At 35.2% G+C, this 23,643-nt stretch overlaps 2 protein-coding genes across 2 annotated transcripts; both read right to left on the reverse strand.

Annotated features, from left to right (window-relative positions):
• Positions 1–368: 368 nt before the first annotated feature.
• On the reverse strand, positions 369–11,156 carry LOC107084076 (histone-lysine N-methyltransferase SETDB1-A-like). Its single transcript, XM_015373740.1, has 10 exons — positions 11,072–11,156; positions 9,193–9,367; positions 5,937–6,046; positions 5,001–5,753; positions 4,500–4,649; positions 3,201–3,396; positions 3,023–3,096; positions 1,088–1,278; positions 884–994; positions 369–807 (listed from the first exon to the last, which is right to left on the reverse strand). Exons 2-9 carry the CDS (start codon positions 9,363–9,365, stop codon positions 899–901), a joined length of 1,743 nt encoding a protein of 580 aa, XP_015229226.1. The 5' UTR covers positions 9,366–9,367; positions 11,072–11,156; the 3' UTR covers positions 369–807; positions 884–898.
• Positions 11,157–13,929: 2,773 nt separating this feature from the next.
• On the reverse strand, positions 13,930–23,113 carry LOC107084077 (histone-lysine N-methyltransferase SETDB1-B-like). The gene is made up of 8 exons (XM_015373741.1): positions 22,846–23,113; positions 21,367–21,468; positions 20,845–21,189; positions 20,601–20,735; positions 18,254–18,455; positions 18,071–18,144; positions 16,214–16,404; positions 13,930–15,536 (listed from the first exon to the last, which is right to left on the reverse strand). The coding sequence occupies exons 2-8, from the start codon at positions 21,461–21,463 to the stop codon at positions 15,423–15,425; spliced, it is 1,158 nt and encodes a 385-aa protein (XP_015229227.1). The 5' UTR covers positions 21,464–21,468; positions 22,846–23,113; the 3' UTR covers positions 13,930–15,422.
• Positions 23,114–23,643: the final 530 nt, after the last annotated feature.

Consider the following 23,643-nt stretch of genomic DNA (forward strand, 5'->3'; position numbering starts at 1 on the left):
TTATGCTATTGTACATATCTGTAAAAACCCTATTTATAGTAATATCCACCTATATATTATATTCGGTACATATCCAGCTGTAAATTTAGTTCATAACACTAGTTATCTATATACTATATTCATAGGACAAATCTATTACGGTATTAAAATTCTGTTTATAATGGTATTCATCTCTATATTTATTCAGTAGAAACCCATGTCCCGTACTTATGGAACCATTATTTATCCTGCACTTGCTGCTATGGCACTTCTGGTTAGACCTAAACTGCATTTCGTTGCCTTGAACCTGTAACTGTGTAATGACAAAATAAAGTTAAATCAAATCTAATCTAATGTGTTCTTAATTACAGTAACTAATGCATACATGATGAAGATGTGATAAATTTTATTTTAAATACAGAGTATATGGAAAGTAATACTCCCAAAAAAACATATTTTAAAACATACTATAAAAACGTAGCAACAATTCAACATATTTGGAAAATTAAGAGTTCTCAGGAACTTCATTGAGGTATAACCTTAAGTGGCTCAAAAATCATTGGCTCTTTCCCAGCATGCAGGCACCGTTTTGTCTTTTTGTTTTGGAGACAGGCCCGTCACTTCTAGAACTCAATATTAACATGGGCTTTTGGACAACCCGCAGAAAGCTTTCAACTTAGATACCGCTGCAGGCCGAGCATTGCAGTGTGACTTAAGAAAAGCTGTACATGATTTCCTAATGGCAGAGGAATTTGGAAAACCTCTGGAATATGTGCACCAGGAGATGGTCATCTTCCTCCTTTACGCAATACGTTGGCTTCAATGATCCTAGTGAGCAAAAAAAAAACAGTCAAAATTAATATTATGATGACAAATCGGTCAAATTATTTCATTTAACACGTACCTCTTTCCAATTAAGCTACTTTGTTGAATTCTGCTGCAACTTTTGATTCATATTGAGCACATGCTCCAGACGTAACGAGCCTCGGTAGAGCCACTCCTTATGTTGATCACTCTAAAGTCAAAAATAAACAGAAATTTATTTTTCATTCAAAGTTATATAAATTATATTATTTAATGTACTAAATACACATTCATAGACACATACCTCAAAAATGACCTCAATTAAGCTGCAATCAGCTGTGATGATCTTACATGTCTGCATCACGCCTTTATATTCAGCCTTTAAAGTCTCTCCAACTTTTATCTGGATCTGATGCGGGTAAGGCCAGAGTTTTAAATAGTTTTGCATGAATACTCTGTGGTTGTCATCAGGAATTTCTTCTAAAGGATCTGCCACTGTCAAAAAGAAAAAGATTTTCTTTTGTGAAGGCAGAACAGATCTGTGCTCTGTACAATTGATTTAAAAATTCAATTCTACCTTAGGAACAGTACACATTTGTAAGACAAACTGATATTTCACATTAACGTAATGGGTTGGTTTTTGGTATTTCTCTCTAAAAGTTTTATTCCCCATTTTATCACCTTACAAACACATCTCCAAATGAATCTTGTGTGTGTGAAAATGTCATCAGTTTATGCATGTTCTTTTATTTAGCAGATCACATTGAGTGCTCCTTGTTCCTAATTATGCAGTAATATCACAAACAATCATGTGAGGCCTTTTCAGGACAGCTGGATTTATATTTAATCAGGTCACTCGTTGAAAACATCTTTATATGGGGGTACAAATACATTTTACATGTTGTTTTCCTTCCAATAAATAACTATGAAAAGCAAAGCTGCACAGCAAAATAAGGTTTGTGACTGCAACATCATAAAATGTTTCAAAATTAAAGACTTCTGAAAGTCAATAAGTTTTGACAAGATGTGGAGTCATTGCTTAAATTTCACCTCCACACTTTCTGAATTGGCTTTTTTGGTGTTTACTCGCAAGAAATTCCAAAACGCATCAAAAATGCCTCAAACATTCTGCCTCCTTGTGCAGCATCATTAGGGCTGCAACGATTATTTCACAAATCGATTAATCTGTCAATTATTTTTTCAATTAATTGATTAATAATTGGATCGCCAAAGGTTCCTTAGAGAAGACTTTTTACAAAATTAAACCAGGTGCAACTTAGACTTTTCCACTTGAAGAGTTCTGGATAGAGCATATTGACAGAGGAAAAAGTTGTTTTTTTTATCTTAAATGCAAAAGTTTTTTTTTTTTTTTTTTTTTACAATTTTGGTATAATTAATGCTCTAAGTGGGTTGCTCTGTTGTGTTTTATAGTCTTTATATTCCAGTCAGTTAACGATTAATCGGTTACTAAATTAGTTGACTTCTACTTCAATAATCAATTAATAAAGTTAAATTGTTTCAGCCCTTAGATGCGTTTTCAGACGTCTAAAATACGGCTGAAACAATTAATCGTGATTAATCGATTATTGAAATAATTGTCAAAATCCAATCTTTACGAGACGTGTGGGGTTTGATTATAATAAAGTTGAAGTGTTCAAACAAAATGACCTTAAGGAGTTTAAGCAGTATTTCAGAGACATAAACTACTAAGTTTAATCGTGGGCAGAAGTAGGACTTAGAAGGACTTAGTTACAGCGATTCTGTCTGGAGAAATGTGTCAAAACGCCTGCAAATTAAATTCAAAACATTGTAGCCAAGGAATACAGTTTAACAGGCACAGCTACCAACTACTGAAACATTTGATTTAAAGAAAGTAAAATTTTCTTTTGGCCATTAGCAAAAATAAATAATCTAGTCAAACATGGACAGTAAAAATTTTGTCTGGTTATGTTCTTTTTCTTATGTCGGTAAACTGCTGTAGATCTCGAATTGCATGGTTTTTACTGATATTACATCATAACACTAACTGCTATTTTTTTCTCCAAATCTGGACATAATTAGGAATTTTCATTATTTAAAAGATTTACATAACAATTGTGAAATATTTTATTCAAACTGAGTTGTATAAGGAGCGTTCATACAATATTTCTGCCGGACTATTAATACCACCATTTCAAATCAATCAGTAATTAATCTATTACCATAAACAATATGATCAACTGATGGAATCTGGACTTACATGGTCTGCACACCAGAAAAAGTTCTCGTAAGCTAACATAAGTGGGCGTGTGGTCATCAATATACACCAGGAATCTAGAAACCAAGACACATTTTCATTCAACTGTACAGTTTAAGTTCATTTGAATCAATTTAAATGTAAATTAATGGGTTTTCTGTATTCAGTAACACATCCAGACCTCATGCGGTTTTTTCGGCCTGGAAGCTCGCACAGTATACCGGGCTGGAAGGTCTCATTCGGACACTTGACCACCACACGACAACCTAAAGACAGATCCTCCAACCTTGGCAACCCATCAAAGGCAATGTGGTGACCGGAAACAAGGACTTTTCCCTTTTCCGCAAAAGTAATCTTGTATTTCACCTTACCGCTTTCTGAAATGAGGAGAAAAATACCATTAGTGAGCTACATTTCTTAAAAGAGGAATTATTGTCTTAAATTCTTCATTTAGGGCTGATAACAAGGGTTATAGGAACAATTCCACCATAAACATTTCTCCATTTACAGACTGTTTTTTATAGAATGGCTGCAAACTTCCAGAAAGTTAAAGTCTTAAAAAAGGTTGTCAGAGTGGTTCTCTAGCTGTTTAGGACAACTCGTGTTTTTGTCTGAGAAATAAGACAACAAAAGAATAGAACATAATCAGTCAACACTGAAGTGGTCAGTCAAATGTAGCAGATCCTATAGAGTTGTTGGCCAGAAGAGAAATGGTCCATAATGTATTTGTCAAAAGCAAACAAACATTAAACAAATAATTAAAGGTTTAAGAGCTTTAGTCACTGGATTTGATTTTGCTTTCCCCAAATTATAGCCTCCAACTTTGATTTATGTTAATGCGATTTTGATACTAAACCAACAGAAAGGACAAATAAATTATCTAAGAATAAGTAAACATTTCTAAAAATAACTTAAATTTGAGCAGGTTAATTAAATAATATGTCAATGGAATTAATATCTTTCCCTTGAAATGTGTTACTAAGATATCATGCACTTAATATAAGATCATGTTTTTGTAATGTTTTTTCTTATTTTAATTATAAATCATCTTATTCCACTGACAATTTGTCCTATTATCTTAAATCAAAGAAAAAACACATATTTAAAAAGAATTATTTGTATTTTTTTTTTTTCTGGCAATCATTGGTTATCATTATTTTGTAATTAAAAATCTAATTAAAAAATTACTTTATTCAGATTGATGGAACTACGTGAAGCAGAAATATCAACTTCAATACACCATGTGCAAGCTGAAACAAAGTGGTGTAACCATCATGCTGGGGGATGATTTTAATCAGCAGGAACAGGAATCCTGGTTAAAGGTGAGGAGTTAGCTAATAACACACAAGTCCTGAAAGAACATCTATCACACCAGAGCAACAGGGATGTGATTAAACAGATGTTTTTGTCTTTCATTTTACAGTTTCAAATTACTTTGTGATGTTTGAAAGGGACATAAATGAAAACTATGAAGCCTTACCTTTTGTAATTATTTCTGAAACTTTCCCTCGCTCCCAGCACATAGATTTCTTTCTCGCCAAGACATTCATGTTCACCTTAATTTCTCCTTTTGGCACAATTCGAGTTATTTTGACCATTTTAGACGTCCCTTCGCTCACAGGGGTCCCTACTTTCAAAACAAAAAGCACACAATAATTATTGTACGTTGAATTATCAAAAAGAAACCTTTATATGTCTTCAAGGATAAGCCTTCTACATTCTATTAACATTGGATGTTAGGATGCTATAGCCCATAACTTTATAAAACCTAAAGAGTTCTACTATATAGTGGTTAGTGCACTAAAATTAAAACTCTAATGTACCTTTCTGTGCAGCTGATTCCTCTGCATTTTCACAAGAAATACCCATGTACCGTAATTTTCATTAGCGACAAAATTTATTGTAAATATCATTAGAAACCAAAAACGACCGTTTTTGTACCGAAAACATTCCAGAACTTGTGTTTTTTTTTTTTTTTTACCTATAGTCGTGAATGTTTTAATCACTTTGCCTGCAGAGCCGTCTGTAAGGGACTGCGGTGTTTTGGTAGCTTGGGCTGTCGTGTTTGCTGTGTTGGATTTGGTCGTTGTTTTTAACACCACAGCTTTGGGTGCTGATTGGTCTTGAGTTTTTGTTGCTGGTTTTGCATGGTTTTGGGATGTCTCTGTTTTCTTGGTGGAGAGACGCGCTGCGGTTTTCGTAGAGTTGGACCGCCATGCTGTCGCTTCTTGTTGTCTGACTTCATGATCTGTATCTGAGGTTTCTGGTGAGCTTGACGATTTGTAATCACTAACAATGTAAGAAACTGTATTGGATGTAGACACTGGAGTGTTTTCCTTCCTTGCCTTAGGAGCAGACTGCCGCCTTCTTTTGGAAGATGGGTTTACCTTCTTATCTTTTTTTCTTTTTGCGTTAATTTTCCTCTTTTTTTTCATAACAAAGTCTGGGTCAGAAGACTCAGATTCACTCCTCTCTCCATCTGGTTTCCATTCGACTAACGACTCATCAGAGATAATCTCAACATCTTCATCTTTGTTGGCATCGGGTGAAGCCGGGCAATTAGTAGCAGCAACCGCTGAACTTTCAAGGCGTCTCAAAACCACCTTCACGTTTTTGTTTAAAATGTCAGGGGAGCTTGTCTGAGGATTAATTTTCTCTTGATTTTCTTCATTTTCGGGAGATAATGCCTGAGGAGTTGTAACTGCGGAGGATGGAGGTCTGGAGATGCTACCTCCTGAAGAAAAAGAAGAAAGAAGATTTTAAATCGGTTTTAGTGAAACATAAAGGTGTAATCAGGAGAAGTAAAAAAAAAAATTTTGTTTGCAGATTTGTTTTCAGACCACTGCAGATTGAGAAAGCCAAAGTTAAAGAGAAGTTCGGCTGAACAATAATTCCTGAGGTGGATTTCCTCACTTACTGAAGCGTGTGGTTTTAGTGCCGTCGTCACTGTCTGAATCCAATTCTGTGTACTCCCATTCCAAATGAGAGTACAGCTCTTTCACCGTGTTCTCAAATACCAACGCAGACCTACAACACATTAAATTTGAAAAAGCCAGTAAATCTGACTAACTCCTATATAGAGTTTTCAGACAGTGAGAAATGACTAAAACACTACTGTTAAAGTTTACATTTTCTTGCATTTAAAGTCCATAATCTCAAATCTTCCAGCAGCAGAGGAGAGGAAAGCAGTGTGGGCGTGGCCAACGACATGAATCTGTTTTTCAACAGATTCGACCATGACCCCTGCTCACCTGCAGCCAGCCCCCACTCCATGCTCTCACTCTCTCCCTCCCTCATCACACAGCCCTTCACCTTCCTGTAATGGCCCCCCTTCACACCTCCTCCCCCAGCTCCCAGGCTGAATGCACTCTCAGACCTACAGACATAAGGTCGACCTGACGGACACTAGATTCAACTATATTTATCACTTGGGATTACTCCTTCAGGAAAATTCTTATTCCAGTAGCTAATATAGAGTGCAAAGAGTTAAAGCAAGGTGCCATTAAAGTTAGAAATACAACATACAATATAAAAAGAGTGTATATAGTACAAAAGAGCATAAAAAAGTTGTAATGTCCTGGAATGTTTCCCTTAGATATAAAAATATATGCACAGTAGAGAGCTCAGGAAAGACTACATAGTAGTTGACTTGGATTGTTGAACTTGCACTGCAGAAATGCGCTGACCTAATAAAAAATTACACAGGCTACACAGTAGTTGACATGTGTTATTGCACAGTGAGAGTAGGGCTGCAATCGATGAATCAGCCGATTATTTTTTCGATTAATCGATCAAAAAATATTTTTTTATATTAACCTCTTTATTCCAAAATAAACATTTTAGACAGAACAAACAAGCACACAAGTACAGGTTGCTCATTAACTGTACTGGTGCAATATGAAAAATAAATGTTTGTGTTAAAACTACGCAAACTTACATGAGAAATGTAGCTGTACATCCACAAAATATAGGGTACTTTGTTTCATAAGGTGCAAAAAAAGACATTTTTGTTTTTAAAAGCCCCTAAGGGGTTCAAACAATAGGCCCCCCCCATTTCAACAAATGAGGTTTTTTTAGACTAGAAGAGTTCTGCCTTTTAAGACAGGAAAGTATAGCAGTTAAAGTTGCTACTTGAGAAAATACTTAACCATAGAGATAAAAAAAGCCCTGTGATTCAAATTATAAATTGTATTTGGAATAAAAATGAGAGAACTAGGGGCGCCTAAAAAACACATCCTCCAAAGACAGATATTTACATGGGAATGTGGCATATAATTAATTGACATATTACTGATCTTGCTGGATTTTATTCTGCTTTACTTCCATAAATTGCAGGATCTTCTTTACTTTATCTTTGCCAGAAGATTTAAACTTTAAAAGCCTTGCCCTCATAATTTGCAAGTTAATTTATTTATAGAGTAAATGTAAACGCTGCTTAAGCTAATTCAAATGAAATTAAAAGTAAAATAAGTAGCCAACCTTATCACTGTCTGTAACCTACTAACACGGTAAGAAAAGCATCAGATGAGCTACCTGAGAAACTAACGTTACGTTTCCCCACTTTAAAACCAAACAAACATGGTGGTTCAGTGCCATGTTAATTTGTTTTGACAAAAGTTGCATGTTACGACTTTTTTCGCTTTACAAAGCGCAGGCTGTTTTAATTATTGTGATCAATTTGCGCCGTCAATCCCGGCGCATGCGCGCTTCATTTGCAGTCTGGACGCTGAGGGTAAACATCCTGCGGCTCTGACTGCAGCGCTGAGAGGGACTCCTGCGGTAGCGGGAGAACGGGGTTGGGATGGGGGAGGCGCCCCACGGCAGAGTAGGAACGATACATGCTTTCACGTAAGAGTCTCCAAAAGCCACCAGTGACACCGTAAAAAGTCGCCAGATTTGTCGCTAGTCGCTTTTTCGAAAAATAGTCGTTGGAGGGGTCTGAAAAGTCGCTGAGTTGGCAACATTGCACCTGCGGCGCTGGCTCGCTCTGCCGTATTTTTTCTTCTTCCTCCGTTTCAGTCAAGTGGATGTGATGACGGCGGCGGCGGATGACGCATTAATCACGCAACACAACTAATCGATGATGAAATTCGTTGCCAACGCTTTTAAAAGTCGATTTTTATGGATTCGTTGTTGCAGCCCTAAGTGAGAGAGAAGAATATTGCAAGATGTCAAAGGAGGGAGGTGCTGACCCTAGTCCCTCTTCTCATCCGCATTTATTCCTATATCTTATATTACACTGTTTATATGGGAAGGGTGTTGTTTTACTGTGTGCGTTGTAATTTTACTTATATTACTTACTAATTTTATTCGGTCTTATTATATTTTGTTTTGCTTTATTGTACTTGCAAGGGATTAATAAAGTGATTCTGACTCTGAAATCAGATTACATTTTCCATCATCAGGCTTTTTTTCCCCCTAAAGTTAAACAAATACTCCATATTTGATTCCTATAGCTACAATTCCAGGACACAGCAACTTATAGGAGAAGTTATGGTATTCAGATGAGACTAAAACTGTAAAAAAAAAATAGCATTTCCTAAGAAAAATTTATAGCCTGAACACAACAAAGTGCAGAGTGAGCTATGCCAGATCTGCATTATGGCTTAATGCTTACGCTTTTATTTGCTAATGACATTTTTATTATTTTAAAAAATGTAATAGAAATATTCTAGCTGATCTAACATCACAGGGTGGCCTGTTAGTCAAAGCTGTTTAGAAACATTTTGCCTTTTTCAGTCAAATGGAGAGGAGAGAGTCATAACCTCAGCATCAGTTTTATTCTCCAAGTTTTTTGCCTAAAAAAATAACTGGACTTTTTCTCCCTTTTCCTCTTGATGTAAACACTAAATACAAATATTTAAACAGAGATAAAAATGCAGGTCACGTTCATAAATCTGTGCATATATAGTGTTAACTAAGGAAAAAGACCACAGAGGTCTGTTGCAGCAGAAATTGCACTATATGACAAGTTAGTAAACGCAGTAGATGATGCTGCGTCGCTTTGAAACATTCTTACAACCAGAGTTCTTTATATTTTTTTCATAAATAATGAGTTTGTTTAAGTCAAACAGCTGGTTTTAAAAATATTAAGAGTTTAATTTCATCAAAATGCCAATGTCAGGTTAAAAAATAGTAGAGATGCAAGTAACAGAAACAGTGACAATACTTACTCGCAAAGCTCCAAAAATCTGGTAGCCTGTCTCTGCCTCCTTTCAAGTAGAGCCTTCAGCAGACTGTATTTCTTCAGTATTCCTGGAGAAGTCAGAATGGCCTTATGGACTCCATCTGCGATCAAGCTCTGGAGCTGTTCGCTGCTTATCTCCACCTCTTTCTCTTCCATCATCACTGCAACAAACAAGAGGGGAAGAGAACAGATGCAAATTCATCAGGTGTTGTTAAGCTTGCACATATGGCATTCCATCCTAAATTCACTGAGAATCTGAGCTACCAATTTGTCCCCTAAATGTCTGCAAAAGCAATTTGCTTTGAGCAATATTGGACTCTTTGGAAAGATGCCATGTTTCAAGAGCAATGCCTTCATGTTCTGCATACCTGTGATCAGAGGAGGTTACAGAACCAGAAGGTAAAAACTCTGCATAGTTTTCCATCACTTTTTTTCATTTAACCAGGTGATCAGCTCCTAGTCTGTGTTATGAAGCTAGAAATGGTTGGAACTAATCTCTATACAGGCCTTTTTATTTTCTGGAACTGAATTATTCACCGCTGCCTTTGATATTTGTGACCAGCTGAATGATGTTAAGTTTAAACACCCAAACACTTATTAAATAACCTGGAATCCTAACATAAAGGTGTCAAACTCCTTATTTAATTTACTTAGATAACGCTACTCATATAACACTCACTACATTGCATCCTTCATATAATATTGCATTTCAATTAGGGGGGTTTGTGTCCATGAACAACACAAAGTATGGCTTAGTTATTCAATTCATTTCTAATTTGCATTGTTTATCATTTCACGAATAAAATGTGTAAAGCATGCCATACACTTGCATTCATCCCCAGATAAATAGAGGACAGCTCAGGGAGACATCCTGGATCCAGCAGAGATGGAGACACAACATCTGCACTTAAAAACCAGTCTGAGCTGCTATGAGAGGGATTTGCTAGAGATGTTCAAAAAGGAACATCTTTCAACTTACTTTGTTGTTGTTGTTTTTTTTACTGACAACAAAAAAAGAAACATTTTCTCATCGGAGCCACTATAAAACCAGTATTTACTGATAATTACACTTAGACTAATGTCAAAGTTGTTGGATTTCTAAGTGTTACTTCATGCTTTCAGGGGATCCGTTTCAAAAGAGTAGCTAAAGCAAATTTGTTAGCAATGTTTATAATAACTGTAAGTGTCAGTAAAATAATTTATTTCTTTGAAAAATTTCTGTTTATTTCTAATAGTTAAGAAAATGTATTTTATGTTGTTTGGTTCACGTTTTGGGAATGTGTAAAATGATTGCATTATTTTTTGTGTTGAGCTATTTTTTGTTGAAAGTTATCGCGAGATTTGTGTATATGTGAAAAGCAACGCAACTTGAATTAACACAGAAGGAGCAGAAGCTTGGATCAGAGCTATGTGGAGCAGCCTTGTGTTTACTGTAGCTGTTGAGGTATTTGTAGTTATGTTTGTAATATTTTGCAATGTTATTGGTTATGGTGTTTTAATTACTTAATATTTTTATTTAGAGTGGACAAGGAATAATTTAACTGTTAAAGACCTCCGAAGTGGCAGGCGGTCACGAGGTAACTTCTGTTAAAGCCAGTGTTACCTGATTTTCTGTAAATGTATCGATATCTAAAACTTTGTCTTCTATTTCTGTATTTTTCACGGCGTTTAATAAAGAGCCCGTCTAAAGGAAGCCGTGCCAGTGTTATCACATTGGAGTAACAATAACATTCAGTTTCCATCTTGTAATCACATCTGATCTGAAAATACTTTGATCAGCGTTTCACTGGTTTTCCTAAACACAGCATCACTGCTACGGCATCTTATTTTTTTGTCAACAAAAACCAACATGGTTAGCATTTTACCTGAGAAGCCTTTCTTGTCCTGGGTGCACCATTCGTTCTTCTTCTAAGCTAAACTTCTAGTCTAAACGGGCGCTTGGGAAGTGAGGAATTGGTGCATTACCGCCACCACCTGGCGTGGGGGAATACACACAAGTTAAAGTACAGTAATTTTGATTACTTTTTTTATTAACTGTTGGGAAGAGTATAGGGCCATTGAAAAAATAAAAACAAGTTAATTGATTTTTTAAAATTGTATTTCAGTTTAATATGGGGAAAAGGTCAGAATTCTGACTTTTTTTCTCAGAATCCTGACTTTATTCTCAGAATTATTACTTTTTTTTCTCAGAATTCTACCTTTTTTTGTCAGAATTCTGACTTTAATATCAGAATTTGGGATATTAAATGTAGATGGTCACCCTAAAGGAAGAGATGTGGGAGCACTCAGCTTCACTGAAAAAGATGTGAGTTGTTTAGGAGTAACACATTGGCGGAAAATTACGGAATTAGGTGACTTTTTAAGTGCCCGAGGGGTCCCTGGTGATGCTATTTTATTAATGGAGAAGCAGAAGGTGGTTAAAACAAGAGAGCTGGGTTAGTCTTTAAAACAGACATGGCTACGGCTTGATGCTAACATGTTTCTTAGCTGTCAAAATTCTGAGATTAAAGTCAAAATTCTGAGGTTTTTGTTTGTCATATTATACTGAAATAAAAAAAAAAAAAATCAGTTAACCTTTTTTATTTTTTCAGTGGCCCTAATCCTCTTCCGTAGAATAATTATCATTGATGATGTGAGTTTATTATACTTAATATTAGCTGCCCGTTGCATGTCAGAACTATCTAATTAAGTATATATACAGTTATATTCTTCCATTTTGTACGTAATATTTGGGAATGGAATCAGAGCGGTGTCCTTCAGCTAAGAACAGAGTGTAATATTTTGATAAGGCTGGAGGCATGGATGTCTCCTCATCTGCTAACGTGTATGATCCATCCAGATCATAGTCATTCCAAAAAAAGAAAATTAAAAACTACTTGACTTTGTTTCCAAGTTTGAAGATGTTTTTTTTCTCCAAACACAAAATCCCAGTACAGTTGAAACCAAACAAGACCCTTAGACAGAGACTAGTGCATCCTAAATACAAAACCCCCAGACCTAAGATGAGCATAGTGGTGTCTGCAGTTCAATGCAGTGAGGAATGCTCTGATCTTTATATTAGAGAAACCAAACAACCTCTCTACAGACGCATGGCCCAACACAGAAAAGCGAGCTCCTCGGAAAAAGACTGCAGTACATCTACACCTTATGGACGAAGGACATTCTTTTGAATACCAGAATGTTCACATTTAGGAAAAAGAAAATAGGTGGTTTGAGAGGGGGTTGAAGGAAGTTATCTATGTTAAGAAATTAAAACCAACCTTAAAGAGAGGGGATGAACTCGGGTTTCAAAAACCTACAATGCAGCAATCGAGTTAATCCCTTCGCACTATCATCGCAACCCCAACCCCTGTACAGCAGAGCGGAGGATGTCGCCTATTCAGCCAGGTCAAGAATTCCCTTTAACGACCGACCTTTCAGATACTTAACTGTTAATCGGGGCTGCTTCGCAAAAAGTAAGCCCAGGGGTAAGCAGCTGCTTCTATAACTCTAAGCAACTTCAACTAAGATTACAATTTCTATCAAAATCTGTTGTCATGTCTCATGGTTATTTAATACATGTTATGAGGTGTTATTTAAAAAGTTTGTCCTGAGTGATCTATTTTCAGGAAAAAGAACCAGAGACAAAGGTTCAAGTTGTAGACAAAGAGCCTATCTTTGACATAACTTTTAGTTACCTTTTTTAATGGCAGAAGAACGTCTCTCTTGCTTTTAATGATGAAACAATTATTTGTTTTCAACAAAAAATAATCCAACATATAATACATGTCAACAAATCAAACTAAATTTAAGTAATTTATTTATTCCAGGTTAATTCAGAACTGATTATATCTCATGACACTTTAAATAAAAACAAATGATTGTGTTTAATGGAAAGTTCTGTAAATGTTTTCTTAGTTTCTATTATGCTGCTCTCAAGATAATTTTCTGTCACATTGAACATTCTGCATCCCTTTATGAGACAATACATACGTTTTCTGGTGTTTTTCCACCTCTGGTAGTTCTGATCCTCCATCCCTTACATCATATAGTTTAAAATAGACTTTAAACTAAGAGCATGATCCTCTTTTTATTAACTTTAGCAAATCAAAATCACAAGAACGGGATAAAACTGATATTAATTTAACCTGTTATATTATCTAGTGTGTTTACTAGCATTAATTATATACCATCCTAATTATTTACCATCCTTTATTGGTATTTTTTGGCTTTATTTCATGGCTGGCTAAAGCATGAATCAACTACTGTCCATATAATGACCCCTACATGTTGCAAATAAATGTACACCTGGCTATTCTTAGCGTTAGATTACATCTAGTAAACATGTTAAAATAAAAACATAAGCAAAGTAAGATGCTGTGTTTCTTGCTAAACTTAAACCTTGTTTTTACTTACCACTACTTGCTTAGATAAGTTTGTTGCCGAGTTTATAATTGTGGACAATTCAAAATCTTCATGCAAACTAAGTTTACACTGAATAACAATTACAAGAAAGTCATTTTATAGCTCTAATTGAGACCAAGGTTTGTGTCTCCATGCAAGTCACCTTTCCTTTTTTATTCCAGCATCATTTTAAGTTACACATCTGCTGTGATGTATTGCATTAATTAAATCAAAACCTACTTAAAAGGCCAGCATTTGAAAACTAGCCAATACAAAGTGTGTAATACAAAGATTTTCAATCCATCCAACTGAAGAACAAACTTTATTGTACATAAATTTGAGCAGAATCTGCAAACCCAAATAGATTGTTTCATAAGACAAAAAAGCAGGAGAAAGACCTGGAAGCAGCAAATATAAGGGAAAAAAAAACAGTAAGATTTAGATATAAAATGCAAAGTTATAAACTTAAAAAAATAAAAGCCTAATACAGTCTTGAGAGGGAGGAGTTGTTTGCTTTACATTGTTGAACAATTGCAGTTTACGTATAGAAATCTTATTTCACTTAGCATGTACTTAATGTTTAGAAACTTATTGCAACTATACGTAGCCTCCAGCAGATTTTAGTTTGATTTAAAATAAAGTCGTTTTAGATCTTTCAGGTGAGGACATCATCTTATAGAGATTAGAATAGCTTGAGGTGCGAAGACAGAATGAAAATAGCAAAGTAAGCAAAACATGAAGCAGAGTTGTTAGAAGCTAGTTTTATTACCAGGCTTTGGAAATTAGGGTATGAGTGGTTACAAAATATAAAGTTCAACTCATAGAACTGATTGTTGGTGCTGTGATACCAAAGGAAAGGGTTTGTAAGGTGCTAAACAGAAAACCAAGGAAGGGTGATTTTGGAAAAACCAGTCTTTATATTCACTCCAGAACATGAACACTTGTTTTACTGCCAAAAAAAAAAAAAAAAGTCTCATAACTGCTATGAGATTTTAAATCATTGCATATATACAGTTTAAAGTCCTAAAGGCCAGTGGCAGCCTAGCGGTTAGGGCATAGAGCTTGGAATCCTGAGATTCTGAGTCCGAGTCCCACTCCCACAGACTAAATGCAGAGTGAATTTCTCCAATGCAAGATCAATAAAATTCAATTATAAAAAAAAAAGGTTGAAAATAGGGAGAAAAGGCTTGTTTGACTGCATTTTTCTTCAAATAATTAGAACAGAGTAGTTCATACCACCTGCTGCTGCACACCAACCATCTGCTGTCTCTGAGGTTATTACACTTTTGGCTCACTTATTTGAAGAAAAAAACACAACAAAAACTTTTAGCTTTTCTGAAATATTTACACTATGTTTTTAATTCATGCTGCCATGATCAGTGTTTAATAACATATTCAGATGACAAACTTTATAATTATTAACATTAAAAATGACTACAACAGCACAACTGGTACTAGGTTTCAGCTTTGCAATCTGTGATACTGTTTAACAGTTCGGTTTAATTGGGTACAACATAATTAAAGATAGATGTAGGAAGAGGAAAGGAAAGATACTTTAAATCATAAAGACTATAAGGAAAGATTTGGATGGGTAGCTACTTTTAAAGCCTTAAATTCAATTATTTTGCACCTGTGTGTTTTCTGACCTTCCTACAAAAAAAAGACAAGAGGAAGCACCTCTTTAAAGAAAGTTAATCTTTATCATACATGATTTCTATTTTATTGTATATACAGTGAGGAAAATAAGTTTGAACGCCCTGCTATTTTGCAAGTATTTTCTTCATTACTCACTATTATTCACCATTTTCCTCTCTGTATAACTGCACATATGAATTAATCAGAGTCAGAGTCATTCTTGGCCAGAAGCTTGTTCCTCTCTTCCCACAATCTGGCTATGTGCTCCAGTCGCATGGAGCCTCTGAAGATCCACTCCCGCCGCTGATTTTCCTGAAATACAGAAATGGGTTTGGAAAGAACACCTTATTAATTAAGAAAATATAAATGCAGTTACACAGCCTGATTTTTAATATACTTAAGAAGTTAATCTGAGTTTCTAGAAAGTTTTACTAGTTTATTTCCTTTTTACATAAATTAGTTTTACATCACGTTACTCTTTTTAGGAAACTCTTCGAAATTGGAATGACAGAGGAACATGCCACTAAGCAACATGGATGTGCTAATCATTAAGGTTAGGAAATGGAAACCAAGATAAAAAAAAAAAAAAGCACACTTAAAAAAAACAATTTCTATATATTTTACCAGGAAGTGTCATCAATGTTCAAGTATAGCCTTTGACTGAGGAATTTATCATCATACTATAGAGAAATGTTACTTTCTGAAGTTTTCTCTTTACAAAAAACAAAACATGAAAAAAATTTAAATGTATTCAAGCCATACAGATTAAAATAAACCAAAACACTACCATAGCTTTTTACTCTGCATTAGATATTCAGCAATATCAACGACTGACCATGTAATAAACAGTCTAGTTTTAGCTGCTGATCCTATTCTGCATTTACTACATTTCATGAATGGCAAAACTTTAGTAAAGTCATTTATGCCAATTTTATGTTTTTATTTGAAGTTATGTACACAACTTTTGAACAAAGAAAAAAAATACTGACCTGAAAAACTACTTGCATTAAGCTGCAGTCAATAGCAACAACATCACACATCTGCATGACTCCATTTAACTCCACTTTAAAGCTCTGTCCAGCTCTGTACTTGTTTAAATGGGGGTACGGCCAGTCCTTAAGGTACTGTCTCACAAAACACTTGTGCGGCCCGTCTGGAACGTCATCCAAAACATCCTCCACTGTTGGAAGAAGGGAAAAAATTCAATTATATCATCAAGTTTTAAATATATAAAGTAGTAAAGACTAGGACTGGGCAATTAATTGCACTCCAGCCCTGTAGGTGGCAGCAAAATGCTTGAAGTGGGTTTGTCACCACACAGAAATGTAGAGAGAGTTGCAGCTAGTATGCAGATCTATGCATGCAAGTAGAAGTAAACACAATTTCCTGCAAAGGTTAAAGTAAATTCCTGCAACAATGGACTCTGGGGAAGGACGCTTTTAAAAACTAAAAGCTTTAGGTGAAACATCTAAAATCTTGGGGTTACTGCAAATTAAAATCTAAGTAAAATCAATCGCATTACTGGTTAAAAATAAATCGCAATTTAGATTTTTTTGGGGGGGAAAATTGTTCAGCCCTAGTAAACACAATCTCAGCACAATCTGCAAGGCTTTGATTGAAGGACCCCTCCAGTTTATTCACAACAAACATCATCTCAAGGCACCTTACAGAGAAAATACAGTCAGACTCGCAAGATATTCTACTAATATGGTACTTTTGTTTGTATATTGATTCAATGAATTAATGCCAGTTCCCACTCCAGCTAACTCTCTATCCTGCACCATCCTCATCATGTTATCATTGGCCCAATTGACTCCCATCCTAAAGGAATCCCACAGTCACCACATGACCCCTGGGAATCCCGAAAAATGTAACTCTCTTTTTTGGTGGGATCATTCACTGATTCAGTCACTCATAATTAAAAGAAATGGTAAATTGTAAATGGCATGTACTTATATAGCGCCTTTATTCAAGTTAGGAGACTTGACCAAAGCGCTTTACACTACATTCATTCACCCATTCACACACACACTCACACACTGATGGTGGCAAGCTACATTGTAGCCACAGCTGCCCTGGGGCATACTGAAATATGCGTATTATTTTACATCACTTCTATTTGAAGAAGCGTCCTGTTAAGGAGTTTAGATTAATATTGGAGAAAATTTCCTAACATCTTTCTCTGAACCTTCGATTCTACGGTTCTTTATCTGGATTTCTACTCTCAACAGAGACATCTGCACAAAGTCTCTATTCAACAGGATGGTCTTGTTATTGGGATGTGATGACACTCTGGTGTGACTGCATTCAAAACAATACTTTTTGGAATTAATAATATGTGCAGCAATATTGATATGTGCAATATGTTAAACATGCATAAAAGCTTAAGCTACATTTGATAAGATTTATTCAGTCTTTGAGTTCCATTATAGGATCAGTTCTCAAACTTAGGAACCAAATTATTACAAAAAGAAGTACAACTTTAGAGTAACAAATCCAAACTGGCATGTTTCAGCTGTAACAAGCGTTACATGCAATTTATGTCACTTGACAATATTTTTACTGAGAGCCATAAGCTTTATTATCGTTAGAGGAACTGAAGTGATGCTGGACAGTTAACTACATTTGCTATATAATCACAAAAACTTACACATTCAATTTCCAAAACACAGAGGCACACAAATTTTGCTCATGAAACACATTACAAGATTAAGACCCCAACTTTCCCACTCTAGCTTCGAATGCGTTTAAATTTACACTCCCCTATAACAGAAATGCTGATAGTGGATAAGATGACAAACATTTTGTTTCTGCAGAGTCCTGAATATCCATTTCTGTTAACTTACATGGTCTGCAAACCAGGTGGAATAAAGGGAGCCCGACGTACACTGGTGTGTGATCATCCATAAACATCAAAAACCTGAATTAAAGAAATCAGAGTAAAACAAAGCCATTCATTTCAATTGTAGGTGAGAAAAAAAAATGTTTATATTTTTTCCTTCAAAGAAAAAGAGGGAAAACTGACCCACCTGAACTGGTTTTTCCTGCTGGGGAGCTCAGCCAGTATTCCGGGTCGGAAGCGATACTTGTTATTTTGACAGCGGACCACCACACGGGCACCGATATACAGTTGCTCCACCTTGGGCCTGGTGTTAAAAGAGATATGGTGTCCGGATACAAGACATGTTCCCTTATCTTCAAAACTAACTTTGTACTTTAACCGCCCATCATCTGTACAGAGAGAACAAAACAAAACTCATACATTCATCAACATTATTCTTAGAATACGACATATAAGTAGCTGGAACTAACGTTGCTAAAAAAATTAAATATAAACATGGAAACTAATCTTAGATTAAAAAAACTGGGAGAATAAACCTTAAAGAAACAAACCTTAAGTGAATAAGTGACATAACTTATCAAGTAAAAAAGGGTAGAACTGGAAATTTACAGTCATTTTTACTATTTTTCAAGGCTGCACTTTTGAAAAGATGAAATTGTCCAGTGAGCTGTTCCAAAATACATTTCTTTTTGTTTTACACTTTTATAAACAAAATTACAAGTAAAATCTGTCTAAAGTCTAAGTAGTACTCTGATTTAATATGTACTAATCAGAGATTAATGAAGAGATTTGATTTGTCTGTCAAAGAAAATGAGCCATCGGGGATTACAAAAACGAATAATCTAAAAATGCAGTTCATCAGATTAACTGGGATCAGATATAACAGTAATTTGATTGTAAAACAGACCAATCCGTAACATTGATGCAGAACATTTCAACAATCTTAGCTATGAAATCAAATACAGACATAAGAAAAACATTCAGCCTCTAATAAATTCAGATGAGACTGAATTAATAAAATGCAATAAAAAGTAAGTTGGCTGGCACCAAGAAACTTTACAACATTAGGGAATAGTAGTAAAAATGAATATATATGTGGAGAAAAGGCTGATTTCTTCAGAACTATAACAGAGAAAGGCAAGCTTGATCCTAAATGAACCCGGAATTAACTGGGAAAAACTAAATAAATGGAAAAATCGAAAATAATCACAAAGTTGCAGATGATTTTTCCCCTTAAATCAGCATCAACTATAGCCCAGAGTTTCTTATTTGACGATTAATATATCTATTGGATAAATGGGTTAGGGCCAACTTTTAGCATAGCTTGTGGGAAAAAAAAGAAACCCTGTCTTACAGATAAGATCACTCAACTCTTCCAGAACAAGAGATATCTATGCATGATACGTGTATGTTAAAAGACCTTACTTCTACAATAATGACTCCAACAAACAAACTCCAATAAACTAATATAATCATTCTCTGAGGGAAGTCTTCAGCAGTCACTCCAGTCTAAAATAATGGACACTGGACATCTACGACCTCAGCTGAACTGGGCACCAAACTCAGAATAATCCTGCTACCAACTAGAGTTGGTTCTAAGAGTAACTGATTGGGAATCGGCCTTTCTAAAACTAAAAATCCAGGAAATGCAGGGATTTACCCCAGAACTTTCTTTAATGTATCGCCTATCCAACTTTCTGAAACAGCCTGGTCACAAGCAAGCAAAACTTTATAGAAATTATACAAACAATAAAAATACTGAATAATAAAAACAAGATGTCATCATTACACTTCTAACATGAACATAAATTTTCAACTTGGGAGGGGAATCAAATATTCTAATATTTGACATTTAAAAATTGTGAGAGGCCCATCAGATAACCATTTAGTTTTTAAGAGAAAAGGAACAATAAGTAATGATCAACAACCTGTGAAGACTTTATTTTTCCTCTCCAGAAAAATGCTTTTAGTCAGTCCAAAAAAGTAAAAAGACACTCGAGTTTGTTTCAATGTTTGAAGACATTTCGCTTCCCATCTAGGAAGCTTTTTTAATTCAAAATATTAGAATTAGCGCCGAGTCTGAAGCTTCATAGAGTGGACCAAAAAATTTGTTTTGGCTTAGAAAACATGCAAATTGAACCAGCTTTAGAGTGAATTCTCAGTTACAGCTATAAGAGATTGGAATTCAGCCCCTGGACAATCAGAGCTTGTACCTCTTACAGTCTTAAGTAGTTAAACTGCTTTGAGCAGACCAGATATGTAATCATTTTGAATAAGATTTGGTGCATCACAGACTGCTACAGAAGATATTTCTTGCCTACCATTATTAACATCTAGAAAAAAATAAATCTCATTCCCTATGGGATCAATAAAGTACTTTTGTATTAAATTTACAAGGATTGCAAACAACTTTATCAGCATGTGATATAAAAAAAAAAAAAAAATCTACTTTTTGTATATTTTAGCTGCAGAGCAACAAACTTCACTTTATCTTGCAGTAAAACAAATAAATAAACTTTCAATTTAAACCTTACCTTTTCTAATGATTTCCACTATTTTACCACGCTGCCACCTCATGGGTCTTCTTCGAGCAATGACCACCATGTCAACTTTAATTTCTTCTTCCGGTAAGTCAGGCCGGATCTTATCACGTGAGCAAAGGGAAAAAACTGCAGACACAATTGGGTTATTTTAATAAATGCTGTTTTAGCATTTTGCTGTATTTTATTTAAACTGCGCTAATATGATGTGATTTTGCAGTTTAATTAGTGATCTTACCATTACAGTTGTGACTGGTTGTAGGCATCCTGATCAGGTCACAATTAGAGGAGTTTGAATACTTCAGTTTGCTATTTATGACCCAGAAATCTGAATCGCTGGAATCCTCCTCTGATTCCCACTGCGTGTCCGAATCAGAGCTGCTGAAGGATTCATCTTCGCTGTAGAACTGCGGAGGGGTTGGGGGTCTCAAAGCGCCAATTTTATATTCAGGCAGTTTGGTCAAAACCACAACGGCTTCTTTTATAAGACTGAGGGAGTCACAACCGTTTTCAAACTTGGTGGCCTTCCTGGGAGTTTCATGTGTGGAGGGAGCCGAGTCCCACGGAGAATTAGGTGAATTTTCTACAAAGAACACAACAGGATTTTTTTTTCAAAAGTCAGGCCCACAGTTGATGCCTACAAATGTTTGAAAACCTAAAATGTTTAAAAAAAATAATAATAATCTGACATGGTTAACTGCTCCTTGTCAATTTCAAAGCATGTAATACATGCACACCAAAGTTAATAAACAGTGATTACCTCTTTCTTTGTCAGGATTAGTTTTCCTCTTGTTTTGCTTCCTCCCCCTGGAGGCAGAAGTCTTTTTAGTTCTCGTCTTGGGCTTATCCACCTCCATTGCAACTGCAAACACACACATTTTTAAACATGGCAGATGACAACAATGGAAAGGTCTGTTTGTAACAGAACACATTCTTAAGCGCCTTCCTAAAAGGTTATTTTTTTAATAAAAATGTGCATCTCCTCTCATACAATAAATTCTAATATCAGGGGAGGACTAGGAGGCAATCATACAATAAAGAAGATATATACCGTTCAGTCTTGAACTAATGAATACAAAATAATCTTAAAGTTGGTGAATCTGGTATTTTGTTTTTAACAAGAAAACAATATGGAGAATAATTAACATTTTGCTCCAACAAATTGAGAAAAAGAACACGTTAAAAAAAATTCAAATTCAAAGATCTAATATTATGTGTTTTGTTGAAATTGTGGCAAAACGTCACCGTTCCACTACAGCACTTATAAACTGGTTGGATATGTTTGTGCTGATATCCTGTGCTTAATGGCAAAATATCTCTATGGGTTTCTCTTATCGTAAAGCATCCTTGTGATGCTTTAAGAAAACAACAACAACAGAAAAACAATGAAATACAGTTTTTTTTCTGGTATAACCTTTAAAAGTTGGACCTTGGGATGTGCATTTCTAGGAAGGCTGGAGATGCTTCAGTTCTGATACTGATATTTCAGCTTTAAATATTGCTGGATATTGATTTTGTAAGGAAGTGACCTGATACAATATCAGCATGAGTCAAACTTTTTATCAACAATATAGCTGGAAACAAACAGAACAGAATAAGACATACATTTGTAAACAATCTCAGTTTAACAGAAACTAATGTTTGCTTCTCTAGATCATAAACAATTAATTTAAAACCTAAATGCTCCAGACCAGTAAACTGACAAATGCTGTCCTTACAGATGTGATCACACTAGCTGAATTAATCAAATAGATCTCATTACTTGCACCTAATTACTGATTCTACTTAAAACAAAAAACTATAGTGTTTTGTTCCGTTTTTACCCACATTTAGCATCAAAAATGTTTGTGTAAGTAATAACTTTCTTTTCAAATAAGCTTACATGTTTTAATACTTTGAAACCAGCTTAAGGAAAGAGCTTTCTAAGTGTCACAAAACGCATTTAGTTTGTTTAGGGTGTGCTTGAGGTCAGTCCAGCATTTTAACAACGTTCCTGCCAGCTAAATCCGTATAAGTCACTCGTCAACAACCATAAAAATCCAACTAAAAAGTTTGGATTCGGTTAATATGTGCGGAGATGGTGAATTTAGACAATTTTAGACCGAAATTTCACCGTAAGCCCATGAGTCGCTTTAGTGTTAGCTTTAGCTTATTTGCAAACGAAGCGACTCGTTTTAAACCTACACTATTATACATTGACAAATTGTAGAAAAGCTAAAAGGCATAAAGAAAAACTTACCTTTAACGTCTTTAAGTGCTCACCGTAATAACAAAGGTCTTGGGCGACTACCAATGCGTTTTTTTCCTTCTTTTTTTTCACCCTTTTTTCTTTAGTCGTCACAATTACTTTGTGAACTAAATCACGGACTGATAATAACTTAGAAGCTAATACTACCGAAACTAGCCGGAATTAATCAAATTGTTGGAAAAAAGCAACCAGTTGTGTGGATTTTACACAACAAATTAACAAAGCCTCTACTTCGGCTTTATATCTTCTTTGTGGGTTCAATGTGTTTTAGTCGTGGAGAGTAGAAGAAACCGGAGCAGCTCTGCCACCTGTTGGTAGAGGGTGCAAATAGCATTGCTGACAAAAGGAACGACTCCCACATTTACAGTATTACTTAGACCACCAAGAGTACAAAACGAGCTGTAATATTTTTTATAGCTTTTATATTTCATATTCAATCATGTTGAAAATTCCAAAAAACATTAAATAGAAACGTCCAGCTATCTTAGTCATAATTTAGACATTAAAGGATATTCTAAATTATGTATGTGACTCAGAAGTTGAAAATACCTTAATCTAAAGGAACATATTGAATCCCAAGATTATGGATTATGTACCTTCATCTAAAGGAACGTATTAAATTGCAAGATTATGGACAACAAGGATAAATGAAAGCAGTTAAAAGTTGCTATATTTTGTACAATTATTTGGTACAGAAAAATTAAGTTTGATGTGCATGTGTGTGTATCAAACGAGCATTTGAAATCCTCTTGATGAAAAAGACAAATGAGATTTAATATTAGGGAGTAT

This window comes from Cyprinodon variegatus, unplaced genomic scaffold (assembly GCF_000732505.1).
Source record: "Cyprinodon variegatus isolate N-32 unplaced genomic scaffold, C_variegatus-1.0 Scaffold91, whole genome shotgun sequence".
Taxonomy (NCBI): Eukaryota; Metazoa; Chordata; class Actinopteri; order Cyprinodontiformes; family Cyprinodontidae; genus Cyprinodon; species Cyprinodon variegatus.

Excerpts from the sequence above, each read along its gene's own strand:
- LOC107084076 (XM_015373740.1), bottom strand. The coding sequence starts at position 9,365 with ATGATGGAAGAGAAAGAGGTGGAGATAAGCAGCGAACAGCTCCAGAGC. Across the intron at positions 5,754-5,936 it reads CACTAAAACCACACGCTTCA|GAGGTAGCATCTCCAGACCT; the intron begins GTAAGTGAGGAA and ends CTTTTTCTTCAG. Across the intron at positions 3,097-3,200 it reads GGCCGAAAAAACCGCATGAG|ATTCCTGGTGTATATTGATG; the intron begins GTCTGGATGTGT and ends CTTGGTTTCTAG.
- LOC107084077 (XM_015373741.1), bottom strand. The coding sequence starts at position 21,463 with ATGGAGGTGGATAAGCCCAAGACGAGAACTAAAAAGACTTCTGCCTCC. Across the intron at positions 21,190-21,366 it reads TAATCCTGACAAAGAAAGAG|AAAATTCACCTAATTCTCCG; the intron begins GTAATCACTGTT and ends TGTTCTTTGTAG. Across the intron at positions 20,736-20,844 it reads AACCAGTCACAACTGTAATG|TTTTTTCCCTTTGCTCACGT; the intron begins GTAAGATCACTA and ends TTGTGTCTGCAG.